The 16,933-nt window shown below is 31.5% G+C and overlaps 2 protein-coding genes across 2 annotated transcripts; one reads left to right on the plus strand and one right to left on the minus strand.

Moving 5' to 3' along the window:
• The first annotated feature begins 15 nt into the window (after positions 1-15).
• Positions 16-5,093, plus strand: LOC139987691 (circadian clock-controlled protein daywake). Its single transcript, XM_072004232.1, has 3 exons — positions 16-141; positions 3,303-3,665; positions 4,394-5,093. Exons 1-3 carry the CDS (start codon positions 81-83, stop codon positions 4,696-4,698), a joined length of 729 nt encoding a protein of 242 aa, XP_071860333.1. The 5' UTR covers positions 16-80; the 3' UTR covers positions 4,699-5,093.
• LOC139987690 (circadian clock-controlled protein daywake) lies at positions 5,038-12,095 on the minus strand. The gene is made up of 3 exons (XM_072004231.1): positions 11,838-12,095; positions 9,876-10,107; positions 5,038-6,346 (listed from the first exon to the last, which is right to left on the minus strand). The coding sequence occupies exons 1-3, from the start codon at positions 11,902-11,904 to the stop codon at positions 5,905-5,907; spliced, it is 741 nt and encodes a 246-aa protein (XP_071860332.1). The 5' UTR covers positions 11,905-12,095; the 3' UTR covers positions 5,038-5,904.
• Positions 12,096-16,933: the final 4,838 nt, after the last annotated feature.

The raw sequence follows: 16,933 nt of genomic DNA on the forward strand, positions 1-16,933 counted from the left end.
AAGATCAGTTCCGATTTGTGCAGAAAAACAGAGATCCGTGGTCGTTTCCGTTTTAATATTGAATCTGACAAAACGAAAGAATGTTGTCCAGACTGTTTCTCTTGCTGACGATTGTTGTTGGATTTGTAGCAGCTGAAGTTCGTAAGTAAATTTCAAGTTCGATATGATCTTTTCCTCTTTTTAATAAAATAATACATCGAACTTCTTATAAACTTGAAAGCTTGTTAAATAATATTTTAGATTTCTTTAAATTAAAATTTTATAATTATAAATAGGATTCTAGATCTTTAAACATAACATTTCGAAAATTATGGTGATGAGAAAGTTGATAGAAGGGAAAAGAATAGGATGGTTGAAAGTTGAAAATAAAACGTCAGTTACTTACATATGTGGTGTGTTAATTAATTTACATATATAAATCATATTGTGTATTATATTATTATATTATTAAATATTAATTGTATAGAATATTTGTATAGATAGATTTGTATAGGCAAACATTAATTTAAACGAAGAGACAAATATAAATTGTATAAATGTTAATCGAGTTTTTTAAATTATAATTGATTAAATCGTAGCAGATAATTAAACTACAGTTAATCGATTAATATCGGTGAAAACTTCAGTTGTTTGCCATTTTAGAGTTAGTTTGTTTGAGAGTTGTTTCAGATCTCTTCTCGTTCTTCATTTTCCGGTAATCCAGTTAGTGAAAAAAGCTTTTAATATTTTTTTTACTCGTATTCACCTTAAATCGAAAATCAATTGATTTTTAATAAGATCTGTAATTGTATTTCTAATCTCTAATTCAGTGTTTATTAAATATTCGATAAATGTGTAATACGACGTAATACGAAATACGGAAGTATTAAATGTCACGATATATAGAAATGCATATACGTACAGCAGGTATAATTTTACATTAAATATTGACACTGAAAACTCGCATTGCAGCGCGAAACAGACACTTTGAAGTGTTGCTAAAATAATAATCAAACACGTTGTAACTTCCTTTAAATTCAATATTCTTCACTTTGAATTATTTTAGTCAATTCAAAGGTAAAACAAATATAATTCCACCGTAACAAATACGATCATAAATTCAACGAAAATACAACTAACGTTTATTAAAATACAATTTCAAGTGCATAATACGGACAGATACGATTTAGAAGAAATCTTTTTATTGTGAGCTAAACATATCGTATCGATGGAGCCAATAAATTAGGATCATGTAACAGGACATAAAGTATAGATAAATAAAAAAGTGAGAAAAAAGCTTTTTCATACTGAAAAAGCTATGTCTGAATTAAACGGTTATAGATGGTTAATACATAGATATGTCGAGGGTATCCATAAATGAATAAATATTATGGACACACGAAGGCTGCGCATCGTAACACAGGAGAAAACTTTGCATGTCATACAAATCAATGCTGTCGAAAACCAGCAAACCCATAAGTCCGATTGCATATAGAATTTAAAGAATTACAGGCTACAAAAGATTGGTAAAATATGTTAAACGTTGAGTTGAATATTTATTTACGTATGTAAAAACATCTTACGAAATTGTATATCGATTGATCGGAATTTATTAAAGTAATCTCAACTCATAAAATGACCTAGTCGACTGAAAAGTAGTATTAAAGTGAGAATATTTTACGCAATTTGTACATTATATTATACATTGTATATTAAATGAAATATTTCACAATTAAATTCATTGTATAAAAATGGAACACTGACATACGTAAGTAAGTGTAATATAAATATTCGGTAACCCAGTTAGTAGGAAAGATAATAAAACTTGAAAAAAGCTTTTAATATTTAATTTACTCGTATTCACCTTAAATCGAAAATCAATTAATTTTCAATAAAATCTGTAATTCTATTTCTAATCTCTAATTAATTAAATATGTAAATAGGTGTAATTTATATCTTAAATATAAGATATAAATATAAAGAAAAAGAAATGCATCAAATGTATCGATCTAGAATTTGGAATACACGCATCTCTTTTATCTCCTTTTATCTCTTTATAAAGAATAAAATTTTCCTTATCGAATTGAATATATAACATAAATAAACTATTATATGTAGTTATCGTCTTAGTCGTAAGTGTGAAAATAAAAACTAAAAGTCTAAAAAAACAGGAATTAAAGTAATTGTATGTGCCAGCGAAAACGGATAATCATACGTTAGATAATATTCTATCTTTTTATGCAAATAATGTTGAAGTAATTCATACTCTAGAGGGATCGTTATTTAATCGCTCAGTGACACCTATAAACGAATAACAATTTTATATATCACGTATTGAATTTTTAAGGATCTATCGAAAAATATTCTTAAGAAAAACTAAGAAATGAAAAATATCTATCCAAATAGGCTAATTATCAGACTACTTTACGTAATCGACTTGGAATTGCTAATGATTCGGAATTTGTACAACATTTAAAATTAGTTTCCTTGCGGAGAAAAGTAAACGCGTGTATTCCTGGAAATCTGTTTTTCTTCCTTTCTATGCTGCATAAAGTATCTTGATTTAATGATAAATTCGTCTTTATGATAAAATATTGGCGAAATAAATCTGGGAAAATATATTAGGGAAAAACAAAGAAGATTAGAAATAAAAAATATCAAATTGCTAAAAAATTAAGAAATACCTAATAGGTAATTTCAAGCAGCAAGATGATAAATTTTTAATTATCGATCCAATCACTTTCTTCGCAGAAATAGATATATAATTCGACGGAAAATATATCTTTTACAAGAAAAGGATTAGGAATAAAAAGTTTCAAGAAAAAATAATTTTCTTTTACCGCTCTTTCCCTTTAACAGGTTTGAGGGATTTCCGTGTCCTTTAGAAAATACCTTACAGTATCCTTAAGCTACCTTATCAACTAACTTATTTTCTTACTATTGGGTTGGCAACCAAGTGATCGCGGATTCTGCCAATACCACCTAATGACAAATCATTTGATTACCAACCCAATATTTACCTGGCCAACTATCTTGCTTCCAGTCGCTCAGGTTCTACGGACATCGAGCGTTCCCAGGATTTCCTCTTACGCTCTAACATCTCGTGCCAACCGTGACTCTGATTATTTATTCTCCTTTTGTCACTTCTCGTTTTTCGTTTCTTCTTTTTTCTCTGTTTAACGGTATAAAAAATATAAAAATCCTGCAAAGATCGAAATAAGAAGATTCAGGGCTCGATGTTACAATAGAATATAATCGTGACTGATGTTTCGAAGAATAAGATTGAAAGATAAATATTGATAAATCTGATATTCATCTTGCAGCTCCTTACATACATATTTGCGGCATCAAAAATCCGAATCTCGATGACTGTATCATCAAGAGCGTGGCTATTCTATCCAAGAAAATCGCCGGTGGTATCCCAGAGTTGGATGTTCCAGGAACAGACCCAATGTTAATCGGGGACATGGTACTTATCGACACCACAAACTTTAAGGCCACTGGATCCGACGTCACGCTCAGTGGCTTATTGACGTACCATATAAATAGTTTTCACTTAGATCTCGAGAAGCAGCAAGTAGACTTCGATTTGAATTTGGCTGAAGCTAAAATAAATGGCAATTACAATATTAGCGCTAGGATCTTGATCCCTATAAATGGAAGAGGACCTCTCACCTTTACCACAAGTAAGTTAAAGAATTATACGTACGTCTTACCGTATCGTTATATAATATTTTATATTTAGAATGTGTTAATTTATTCGGTATAACTCCTGGCGACGTGCACGAGTCATAAGGCATATCATTATGCGACTACATTCAAGTAAACTGTAAAAAATGTATGAACTTTGTATATACATCATTTTCAAAATAATAATATCCGCGCGTTAAAAGAAGTATTTCTGGATTCTATTCGTAAAAACTTATAACGTGTTATAAGAAACAGCTACAAATTTGGTGTAAGCCAAAGTGAAGTTGAACTTATAAAATTATGGATGCAGGTACATTGACTCGAGAAACTACACATTTGGACACTTGTCATAGAAAACTTCTGTACGCATATTGTATGCGCTATATAAATTACAAGAGGGTTGCTCCATGCAAAACGGGCCACTTAGAGATGAAATATGCTACAGTCCGTGCGAAATTAACCAGAGTTTGAATCAATATTTTATTGATTTCGACTTTGTTTAAGAAATACGAACCTTCGAATATCGCAAATTCCATTGCCCGTTTTTACAAAGTCGGTTTATAATTCTTTAGATACGATTCTTTCGAGAGAAGATCGAAAGAAATCGACTGTTATCGATTCGCTCTAGCCATTCCCCTCGCCTCGCGTTCACCGTCAAAACCGCAACTCAACGCTTCATCGCGAAAAATCTTTCCGTAACTATAATTACAAACTCTCTTTACAGATGACGTAAACGCAAAGATAAGAATGTTGTACAACCTAGTCGAACACGCTGGAAAACAGTATGTCTACTTCTCGTCGATAACCACGCACTTGGACATCAAGGATTATACCATCAAATACGAGCCGGAAAATTTCGACCAAACTCTGCGAGATGCGTTCAGAGATGCGGTTGGCCACAATAATCGAGAAATATTGGAAGTGACCAGACCTAATTTAGAGAAAGCCATTTCCCAGAAATGCCTAGAAATATCTAACAAGATCTGTAAGCATTTCTCTTATGACGAACTTCTCCCCGATCGGGAGTAAACGAGATCGTTAAGAGATCGCTGCGAAAATCCCTGTGAAATAAAAGCTAGAAATAGCGATTCGTACGAAATAAGCGGTTGAGTTACGTTTCCCATAAAATAAAACGTTCGTTATTCGAATATTTTTTTAACCATATATTAGCCACGGTGATTATCGATGACAAATTTGTCGACGTTTTTAGAGTGACTGAAATAATATAAATTTCGTGGATTAAAAAGTTACCAACTCTTTTTTATGTAATTTGTTGAAATTATCTCCTTGTTAAACGTCCTACGATATTCTGTAAAAAAAAAATGTACCCTACACGCTTATTACTAAAAAATACGCATTTCTGAAAACACTTGATACAATGATTTATTGTGATAATAAATTGTATAAAATCTTTTAGAATTATACCTTTGTTTATTGTCTTACCAATTTCATGTATTAGTATCATTCTATATAACTAACCAAAAACTAACGTAACTGTAAATGTAATGTAAAATTAATTTCTTTATTTGACTCACGCATTGCTCCCTTAAGCATTATACAGAACTATTTTCTTTCTCACAATTCATCGCAAAGTATTGTAATAATCACAAAACATCGAAGATGGCAACTGAAGAATTACAATATTACAAATGTATCTGTAAATTAATTAAGATAGAAGATACTAACGATAACGCGATAATAATTGCAAACGGAAGATAGAAAATTCGATGAAAGAAACTAACGTATTAACGCGATTATTACGAACGGTAGCGAAAAAGTATAAGTTCGTCTTATATATTTCGTCACCAGACTGCGAGTATTGATGCATTTACACTAAAAAAAAAAAAAAAAAAGTAAAATTTATGCAGAAATTTGTTCCATCCATACGTTACGAACTACTTATATACATATACTATTTGGATATTTCATATATTTGCCGTATTACATGTACTCTATGCATATTTTTACATTTTTCAATTTCCCATAAAATGCATAAATATCCGTAATGTACCCGACACTCGCATTTTTCCATCTTTCAAGCAAATAAGTACAATAATCTGGTCCAATCTCGCCAACATAATTCGAGAGCAAAATCATAATTCCAGATTTAAGAATACTAAGAAATCTTCTTCGTCGTTTACTAACATACTTCGATAAATTTCTTTAAAAATGACATAGATCATCTCACTGTCGTCGGTGCTCGATCATCGATTTACAATATTTTTTGGTAGGTTTTTACGATTCTGGGAAAAGCATCTCGTAAGTAAACTCTTGCAGGATACCGTTTGCAATCTCCGTGAACGTGTTGGAGATTGCGCTCTCGATAGATGGCTTTATTTCTTTGAGAAAGGAGTCGAAGTTGCTGTTGATGGCATTGTTGACAGCTTCGCCGAGAACTGGATCACCGCCGAACAGATTTTTCAGATTCAGTTTACCACCTCCTACCGAGATTCTGGTTTTAAGATCGGTCAGTTTCAGATAATTTTCACCGTTGTCTCTCTTTGACATCTGCATCTGCAGTTTCACCAACGCCTTGCAATTCGAGAAGTCGCCAGTCATCGGCCCACTTCCTCGAATCTGAAGAAGGATTATTCGTCCATCCACGTCGTAATTTCCTTCGATAGAAAGATTTGGAAGGTCCAGCTCGACTACGAAGTTCAGGGTATCCAAATTGGCTCTGCGAAAAATTGAGTATATGAAGGATGGAAAGATTACGAGAATTTCTTAAATTTTAACGCGTTCAACGTCAACGTGGACTCCGATGAGCCATGTTGAAAAAGATGCGCGGGTACAGTATATATTTTGCGAAAATTCAACCTTACGGTGCAGTATATCTCGATTTATTCCGATATTTTCAGGGCAAAATCGGACGATGCGTTAAACGATGGAAGATATAATTTTTATAATTTTATACAATTTCCTATGCTCGTAAAGAACTTTTAATTAAAATAGAAACGATTCTGATTGATAGAAACAAGGAGAATCGTTTGATTAATAAATTACACGTCACTGACATCCATCGTTTTCAAACATACGGATTCCATCCCTTTTTGCAATTCACCTGTCACGTTCGCCATACAAATTATTTCCAACTAGAGCCTCAGCAGTTCGTGTCACGGTCGCTCGTGCATATGCGGAATACAAAGAGAGGATCTCTTACTGTTGTTTTATTTATTCGTTTATGAGTCACCCGGTCGGGAATCAATCATCACCGATGAATTGCATCTGACTTTCAAGGCTTAAGGACGATAAGTAATGGAGTGTGAGACGAAACGTTGAAAGAGATATAAACCAAAACAAGAGGAAATATAAAAAATGTGAAAGATGATTAACGCTAGAACTACCGCACACGGCCAAATTGATTGCTTTTATAATTTTAAAATTCTTACTTCGTGTTATATCTTTTTCCGCAATGATTTAATGACTTTCGAAACGATAGCTAGAAGAATAATATAACGAGTTTTATTTTGTTTTTGATGTATTCAAACTAAAAATAATTTTGTATCAAGGCTACCTATACCAATACCAGCGAAAATGTCTGATGCTTGTCAAAGTGTTAAAAGAGTCCTGCAATCTGTTCATCGAACCTCAATTAATCAGTTTGCTCGTTTTGTACAATTTGTCACGCGTTCTTAAAAATTTTACCGCGTATCATTCGATACGATGATATCAGTTATCAGGAAAATTCCGGATCGATCGCTAGATCGCTAGATGCTAACGCTAGCAATACCAAACACCGATCAAAATAATTGATTCTACAATTTTTATAAATGTGTCAATTCTCGTTTGAGGATGACGGATTAATAATACCAAAAATGTCCTACATAACATGGAATTGCTTCTGTAAGAAAGTAATAAATTAATAAATATAAAAATATTCTATTATTACGTATTTTTTGTTCTAGTGTTAATCAACCTTCTGGTATAATAAAAATAACAGAAGGTATTCACACAATGGAGTACCTTTTACAAATTGTCAGCCTTGTTATCGCTGATGATGCGACGTTAACCGATAATTGTTAAAAAGGAAAAATGTAAAATAACTGTTCAATTACCGTCATGCCCGTAACACGCAATAATTTTCAATCTATTTTTAATGGATTGAATACATTTCCCCGTTATGTATTAGGTTGTCCGAAAAGTTTCTTTCGTTTTATAAGGAAATAATAGACGCACAATGTTTTTTGTTTTATATTAATTTACTGAATTATGCACGAACGTTATAATAGAAATATGACGAAATGGATCATACGTAATTCAATAAAATAATATGAAACATAAATTGTTGTTCGTCTATTATCGTCTCATGAAACGAAAGAAACTTTTCGGAAAACCTAATATATTGAGTTTTATTGACCAACCCAATGGAATAAAATAAATTAAATAAGCCTAATTCAAAAAAATTTACATGTTTTACATCTCTGTAAAGTAAATGAAATATCTTTAATCCTAAGAAATAGAATTTACTGTTGCAATTGTTTCGAAAAGTTTAGCTTTTAATTAATATATGGATCTATATAATTCGTTCTTTTATATTTTTAAAAAATTACGTTAAATTAGGTAATCCCGATACTAAAGAATTTTTGGAATTTTTAGGTTTCCGATTATCCGAATTCTCTGGAACATTTGAAATTAATTCGATTCTCTTCGAGTCCAAGTTCGTTTTCGCGAACATACTTAACTGCTACGCTATACGACGTCGTCATTTCCGAATGTCATTTCAAGGCAGGTCGTTCATCGCCGAGTTCATAACATGTGTCATTACCCGGTTAATTTGACATAATGACGGAAGGCAAGTTTGTTGTATGAAACCTGCCACGCAATTTTCCTTCATATTCACTGAAACTCGTCTCGAATAATTAACTTACAGTGACAGTAGGTAAATCGAATTTCGCAACATCATTATTTTCGTAATAAACAAACTTTGTACAATCTATCGTAAAGGGAAACGTAGCAAATTTATCTAGCAATTTTAATTCATAGTAAAAATTGTATTATATACGATACTTAATACTTGTGAAATTTACCGGATACTTTAAATGTTAATAACTTCATCCTTATAACGCAAAGGTACTCATTAAAATCTAAACTGAATTTTTTTAATTATTTAAAAGTTTAAATAATCGTGATCTTGTCACTTCTCGAACATGAATGTCATGCTATAGTAAAAACTGATGATCGATGAATCAACGACACATTAAAGCGTCTAGACACAACGATTTTTTCACTGTTATACAGATACATCGTTCGTAATCAAGATTACGACTCGGATACAACAATGATGCTCGAATCTGACATTTTCCCTGATCCTATCGACTTTCTATTACGCATACTTATTGATGCTGAGTTATCGTGGATCAGTCACATTTACATAATTCGTAGCGCATTGAATTTTATAATAAACGACGTAACGCGTTACAACCGTAAAAGTGGAAAATTCGTCGATAAAAATTCGCTCGTAATATCTTTACGTACGGAAAGAAGTACTGATCTCTATCTCCTTTGCAATGTAATTTCAATTTTTTTTAAAATACAGCTACGTGTAACAACAATGCCTAGACTGGGAATATTTATATTTTTACAAATACAGGGAAAGAAATAAAGCTTAAATAGAAATTCTTCTCGTACAAAACTTATATATTTAAGTATTTAAATGTATATTATACGATCTGCTGTATTTAAAAATATCGCAGCAAATTATAATGTGTATCTCCTTAAGCGTGAAATATCAGACTTCTTAGCACGTATCATCGTATTCTTACAACAATTTAGAATCTAACGACCGTTGTATATCGACTGGGAACAGAAATAATTTACCATCGGATATATTCTCAGCCGCTTCAGATTACCGAAACATTTTGTAATTGCAGGATTCAGCGAGATCGAGAATGAAGCAACAAAGATATTATCAAGGTGGGAAATGTTGCAATTATGGCAATTGATAGATCCACGAACGATATAATATAATCTTGAATTTCCAGAAAAGTTATCGCGTGAACATCTACACTACGCAAACTGGAAACAACACAAAGAACACAACACGAAGAACCTCGCTGTTTAATCTCGTCGAAATAATCCTAACTACAAATATGTAACTGGTTGGATTAAGAGGAATAAATCGTAATTTTTCAATTTTCTTCCGCTTTGAAGCCTTCGGATATGAAAAATCGTGGAAAGTTTGTTTACTTATTGATTTTGCTACTTACTTCGTCCTCAATAACGTGAAATTACTGGCGCCATGAACGATGACATTCTTCAGCATCAATTTGATGTTTCCTCCTGCCGTGGCTACCAATTCTTTCAATTCCAATGGTTCCAAAGATGGTATTTTATAATCTGGTATTCCAGTTTTCAATTTGGGTTTCAGGTAATTCACACTGGCCTTTATGCACTCAGCCAAGTTCGGATCGTTCTTCTTGCAAACGTGAATGAAATCAGCTGCACGCAATTTAACAAAAAAGTATTAATTACTATTTAATCACGAAATCTATATCAATGATGGAACATTTAAATCGATGATTAAATCTAAATGTACGCTGTAATTTTTCATTTTGAAATGTTTCTTCTTCTTCTCGTTACAAAATGATAGGATGGAAATTAAAATTTAAATGATTTTTATTTAATCGAAGATAAATTCAGTAGTAACGTTCTTCCGTAAATATGTAAATTGCATCGAACATCGGGCGTGAAATGTGGCAGAAAATAGAATATGTTAACAAAGAAATATCGGCTGAAAGAATAAAACGAAAAGATAAAAAAAAAAAGACTACGAAGAAATATAACTACTTAAAACCTCAATAGTCCCGAAAATGTAACTAGCGATAAATAATTTTTATTTTACGTTTAATTTACTCTTGCGAAGGATAAATCGAAGAAAAAGTAATTTTACGAAAAATTTCAAAAATGTTGTCTCTAATATTCTTCTAAATCGATAAAAATTACTGCAATACAATTTCTTTGGAACCAATTATTAGAAAGTCAATTAATATTCAATATTTATATCGTTTTCATAAAATTAAACATACATCCAGTTATATGTCCATATTTTCAGTTGCTTTTTCTATAATGCAAATTCAAATTCGAGATAAGTTATTATTTATCTTCCGCAATTTTCAAAGAACAACATGAAGATACTAGCTACAACTTACAAATATATGAATTTTTGTCAGGTTTACCTTGTGATAGTTTGTGACAAATTAATGACTAAACATAGTCAATGTAAATTACTTGTGACAAAGAATAAGAGAAACTTTTCGTTTTAGAAAACTGATCGATTATAAGCAACTTACGTGAGTTAACGTATTGCATGTATTAACAATTATAGGAAATATAGAATAGATAAAAAATATGTTTTCAAATATGAAAGTATACTATTAAAAAGACCTGAAAGTCAATAATACAATTTTTTATAAATACAGATCTTATGCATCTCACTTTCGAGAAAAATGCAGCTATTTCCTGTATTATATTCCTCACATACTCGGTTAATTATTAAAATTAGAATGTCTATTGAAATGCGTACGTAGTAACTGTACATACATACATTAAAATTAATTATGTGATTCATCGATTACGTGCACCCAATGACTAATTGCGATTTAATATAATCTTCCCTATCTGACTTATTATTTGAAGACTACACTGAATCTAAATGTAAAAGTAAGGTAGCTTCTTAAATAGAAAATGAGGCTTGATAATGCGATTTGATATTAATTTTTAAATGACAGCTTTGTCAGCTTTTTTATAAAATTCTCGCAAACGATAAAATAATCGTGCACGCGTATCCGTAATTTCGCGAATCAAATTAAACGTCAAAATTACGCGCCTGTTTCAATCCGTTGCTCCAAGCGATACAACACATTTTCGTTTAACAGTTTTCTACAAAAATACAATAGTCACGTAAACGAATTTCGACGCGGAATAAAATTTCAGACTCGTTTTAAAAACTTATCGATCGTACGTTAAAATATCACATATCAAAGTATTCCAAAAACACGGTAAATCGATAAATCATCGGAGATCATAAACCTTGGACTATAAATCACCAAAATTCGTCCTACGTTGCACGCAAAATTCAGTAAACCAGTACGCGAACGATAAACGAAAACCTAAGCGATAAAATTAAAAGAGATTAATCGAAAGAATAAAAATTGCAAAGTGTCACTTACGTAGTTCGCGCGCGAAAGTAACGCCAAACATCGCCACGATCAATCCGGTTAGCACGATTGTCTTCATTTCTTCTTCTTAAAAATGAATTTCTTGGGTCGAAGAAAATTCGATCAAAGAGTCAGAATAAATATAAAAGTATACGTTGATCGTTGTAACAGAGAATCTCGAGTGAGAACGATCGCGGATGGAAGAGCAGGGCTGTTTCGTCACCCACGAATGATCAGATCGTCGGTCTACAAGTGAATAACGCGGAGGTCAGCCTCAAGTCCTTATAGTTCTACCTTTCTCCCCTCTCTGCTGTTATTCGTCGATGATACTTGCTCTAGAGCATCCAGATCAACGTGCTGGAGGACATTACGAATTCTCAACATGTGATCTTGACAAGGCGCGTGTTGCCATATTTTTCATCGTATACACGTTAAAATGTGCATATTCATGCGAGCTATACATTCTACAGCTCAATTTATCTTTCCATCAATTACTCGGACGAAGTTTAGTCCGTTAAAGGTCAATGTCGTATTAATGCGATTTATTTGCAATATTTGTTAGTTTATTTACGTTATTTATTATATACGCGTATTGTAATAATATACGCGCGATATAACTATAATAATATGATACAAGAACGATGAAAGAAAAAATGTACAAAATCGTTGAAATTTCCAATTATAATTATAATTCGGTCTCGTCCAAATTATTTCAATTTTTATCCAAGATTTATAAATTACGAAACATTTACCGTACATTATGCAAAATATGACGGACTAGCTTTTTTTTTTTAATCACGGAAATCTATTCCGTTTTTATAGTTTGTAAATTACTTCATTTCCGTTTTCCAATGATGTCGCGTTTCCACGTTATTACGGTCTTGTACCTACTACGCCACCACGTGATCAATAATGAACTTCCTGTTGGGCGAATTCGCTTATCTGTACACGAAATTGTATTATTTCAGCGAGAAATCATAGATTGTAGGGAAAGTCAGTGAACCTTAGTTACATAAATTACTTGTCCTTCGTTGACTTTTAAGTAAATGGAATTCTACTACACTAATGTATTTGAAGATTCGTTCGAGATGTACAAGCAGTGTCCAAGAGGAAATTCCAAGATCTAATGGATCCTAGAGTGTTTAATATCGTTGAGTTTTAGTAATACATTTGTGTTTTGAAAGAATTTAGATTCAAGAATAAAAATTATATTTCCGTAATGTTTAGAATAATGCTTGAATTTCTAATACATACGTTTTTAAATTTGACTTTTTCATTTTACTTTGGTACGTCGAGTACAAGAATTTTATTTACAAATTACAAGAAATATTTCATCGAATGGATCGGTCATTGAAATTAATTCGGAATATGGTTTAAGTGATTATGAAAGAATCTCAAACCTTTTAAAATCTGAGTATAATAATAATAATACTTTACTTTTCTTCCATCTCGTTGTTAATTTCGTCTATAGTTGTTCACCTTCGTCTTCGCGAACGAATCTTTAAAATTTCTGTTTTATTCATAAGATTTTCAATTTACATTTTCATTCATATAATGAAATTTTCATAGATCTTGTTTACAATATGTTAACCATACATCTTCATATTTTTTCAATTAATTTCCATCGTTATGCAATACGAGAAGGAACAAAATTGTTGGCTCATGTTGACTCATTCCTGAAAAATGCAACGACACCTAAGGAAAAATTTGTTCTCCTATCCAGGATTTGTTCTGTCTTGTCATCATCACCTACAATGTTTTTCAATTTCAGTTATAAAAACTGATAAACTATCTTGCTTGCGACGCAATTCGCTACTATTTGAATAAAAACATTGAATAAGTAAGTGATTAATCGTCATCTTGTGCAGTGTTTAATTGCTTAATAACAATATCCATATACAGTAAGATAATCATATTGTTGTTAAAGCCATCTGCATTAAATGACTTCAAATGAAACTTTCAAATGAATTCTCGTTACCTTTTATAAAATAGCTATTTTTCCAGATTGTAAATATACGTTTGAAAACATTGTTAGGAAAATGATGTTTTACACGTCTTTTACATCTGTGGCTCTAATAATTCGGTGGTTCCCTTATTTTTTTTACAAATAACAACAAAAGTCTATTATTTTTATTTCTTTCTATTGCTACTATTTTATTTTATTGCTTTCTATTTCATTTGATATTTCTATAATTTCACTTTCTCATCACGGTGCTATGTTACGTTGTATTCCTTTACGATTTCACTATGTGCAACTGTATTCAAGGAATTTAAGAAAACCATTTATAAAAATCGAAGGTTTACGAAGGTAAGATACCGGAGAAGAGAATGAAATTACGTATCAACTTCTACGATCAACTAATACGATCAATTACACTTTCTTGCTGCTACGAGAAAACCTTATTATCAGCTCAAGTATACAATGCCTGATGTATACTGAATAATTGCACATGGTTATTCATATGTCTTTTTACATTTATAAAAGTTACATTTCTGATCATTAGACTGCGGACGTTTATGCAAATGTATATTTTTATGAACAAGGAAATTTCCGCGGATATATTTCTTTCTTAGCTACTAAATATATTACAAGGACGACTGTATTTTGAATATTTTTTACATCTTTATTCATTGTGTACATAGTGTATCTATGTATTTCTTATAAATGTTGTAGCATTACATTTCCCATAAATATACATAAAGATTCACAATTTACCGATCACTGTGCATTATGCCGACATCAAAAAATCCGCTTATCATATAAACATTGTCAATTCTTACGTAAATGTCGGATTAAAATACTAAATCATATATTTATTTATATTTATTTATCCATGTTTATATCTATTTATCCTACGAGATAACTTAATATTTTCATAAATGATTTTTAATTATATAGTCATGTATTTTACTCTATACACAAACAAAATTCTGATTGCGCGAAAATACAGAACGACCTCGCGGAGGAAAGTAAAAAGAGAGAGAGAGAGAGGATAAAATAATAAATAGCCATCCTTCATCACAGAAAAAAAGCTTCGGAAATTTACATCATCGCGTATAATTGGAGTGATTTTTACGAAAAACGCGCTTACACGTGGAGCGAACGTGCTCGAAAAGAAGGAAACGTTTGCAGGGAAACATATGCACGTGACGTATCAAGGTAGAAATAGTATTTTGACCCTGTCCTTCGACGACGTCGTCGAGTATCACGAGCCGGTTGGCCGGTTTTTCGTTCGTCCGCGTCCCTTTCTTGGAAAACAGGCAACGACCAGCAACTTGCTAGAGGAAAGACAATACGCATTTAGAATATTAGCAGACCGAGGTAGCGTATTCGTGCTTTTCAGCGCGTCCACCACATTGAAACACGTCATAGAGATGATTTGTCCATTTTGATTCTTCGAGAACGTATCTGTTCGATGAAATCAACGCTATGAAGCGACGAAAGGGAAACAAGGCTCCGTTATTTGGATCTCTTTGTCTCGCCGCGTATAAACGAAACGACTGGCAGAGATTTAAATATGAAGAGAACATTTTCGTATTTAGATTTGCTTGATTTAGGAATTTTTTATGAAATTTTGCTTGAACGTAAAAAGATACTGTTCCTCTATAGATAAGCGTTCATTTAAAAAAAACATTTCATTTACCAAATTAAAATTTAACCCCAAAAACCTATTTAGACGTAAAATTTCATTTGAAATTCTTCGATAAATCAAATATGAATAACAAGAAAGGTTTCCAGCTTACTTGAATTCGTATTTATGAATAATTAGTAAAAACTGGTTTCTCCCACAAGTGAATAGCGATTTTTAAAAGAAAAAAAGATTATATAGAAATAAATCCATTGCTTTAAACGTATCGTTAATGGAGTAGACGAGTTAAAGAAGAAAGCAAATAAGTCCATCCATTTTAATTAGATTATTTATGACTATGAAGTTTAACGTTAAATGAATTATTTGACGATTTGAAAAATAGAATCGAAATCGAGTTTGTCAAATTTCGTTAAAATCTCTTGCTGAATTCTATAGAGGTTTGTGAAATATAATTAAATATAACACTTTGGCAAGAACGCCTATCTTTAACTATTTACTATAACGAGTTATACAATTTCAACAAAGATAAACGATTGTCCATTAATTTTAGTCTAATGTTATTCACTCTAAAGAACAAAACTCTCGAAAACAGTTTTTTAAGTAACGATAATTTATCTCGTATCGTAATTTAGATTATTAAAAATAACAAACCTATCTCTCTGGATATTTTTAAAATTTCTTATATAATATTACGCATAAATAATAATAGACTTACGTATAAATGTGAATCAATGTATCGGGCATTCTTTCGGAAAAAATTTCAGCAAAATGTCACGAAAATATCAAAATGAGCATAAAGAAAATTACCGTTGAAAAATTAGAAATAAATGATCGATATCAAGAGGAAAAAAGTTTCGTATCGTTTCATCTAAACTACGAAACATAAAATTCTTTATATGTCGAAATAGAGTTCCCTACTTGTTTCATTTCATTCTTTCCATTATCATCGCTAAAAGCAAATGACGAAAACGAATACTTTCTTATTAATTGTAGGGATATGTTATAAAAATTGCCACCTTCGAATCGTGCTGTTCGAGTTAAACCACAATAAAAATATAAACTCAAGGAGTACCAGTGTTTTTATCTGCTTCTTTAAAAACATGAATTATTGATTACGTTTTTATAAACGTTGGCAGGAATATTATTTACATGTATTTGTGCGTGTATTAATTCATACGTGAAAATATTCTTACGAGTATAGTACTTTTATGAATGTAAATAATTATTTTATGATTCGAGGAACACTACAACATCTTGGATTAAGAATACACATTTTCCTGCATCTTATCTGTTATAATCTGAATAATTCTCGTATGTAATGTATATATATGTATATTTTATATATATTTTATGTCATGCGATTAAAAATCATATCCGGTTTGCTACTTTCTCTGTTTACCGCATTGGAACGAGATAAAAAATTAGAAGTTTAATTTTTCTTCCGGACAAGACCGAAAAAATGATCCGAAGGTAACGAGTTGTTTCAATGACAAACAATGTCATTTACGATTAAAAATT

This window comes from Bombus fervidus, chromosome 5, assembly GCF_041682495.2.
Source record: "Bombus fervidus isolate BK054 chromosome 5, iyBomFerv1, whole genome shotgun sequence".
NCBI lineage: Eukaryota > Metazoa > Arthropoda > Insecta > Hymenoptera > Apidae > Bombus > Bombus fervidus.

Coding starts and splice junctions, on each gene's coding strand:
- LOC139987691 (XM_072004232.1), top strand. CDS start 81: ATGTTGTCCAGACTGTTTCTCTTGCTGACGATTGTTGTTGGATTTGTA. Junction 142..3,302: donor ATTTGTAGCAGCTGAAGTTC/GTAAGTAAATTT, acceptor TTCATCTTGCAG/CTCCTTACATACATATTTGC. Junction 3,666..4,393: donor ACCTCTCACCTTTACCACAA/GTAAGTTAAAGA, acceptor CTCTCTTTACAG/ATGACGTAAACGCAAAGATA.
- LOC139987690 (XM_072004231.1), bottom strand. CDS start 11,904: ATGAAGACAATCGTGCTAACCGGATTGATCGTGGCGATGTTTGGCGTT. Junction 10,108..11,837: donor TACTTTCGCGCGCGAACTAC/GTAAGTGACACT, acceptor AATTGCGTGCAG/CTGATTTCATTCACGTTTGC. Junction 6,347..9,875: donor TTCACGTTATTGAGGACGAA/GTAAGTAGCAAA, acceptor AATTTTTCGCAG/AGCCAATTTGGATACCCTGA.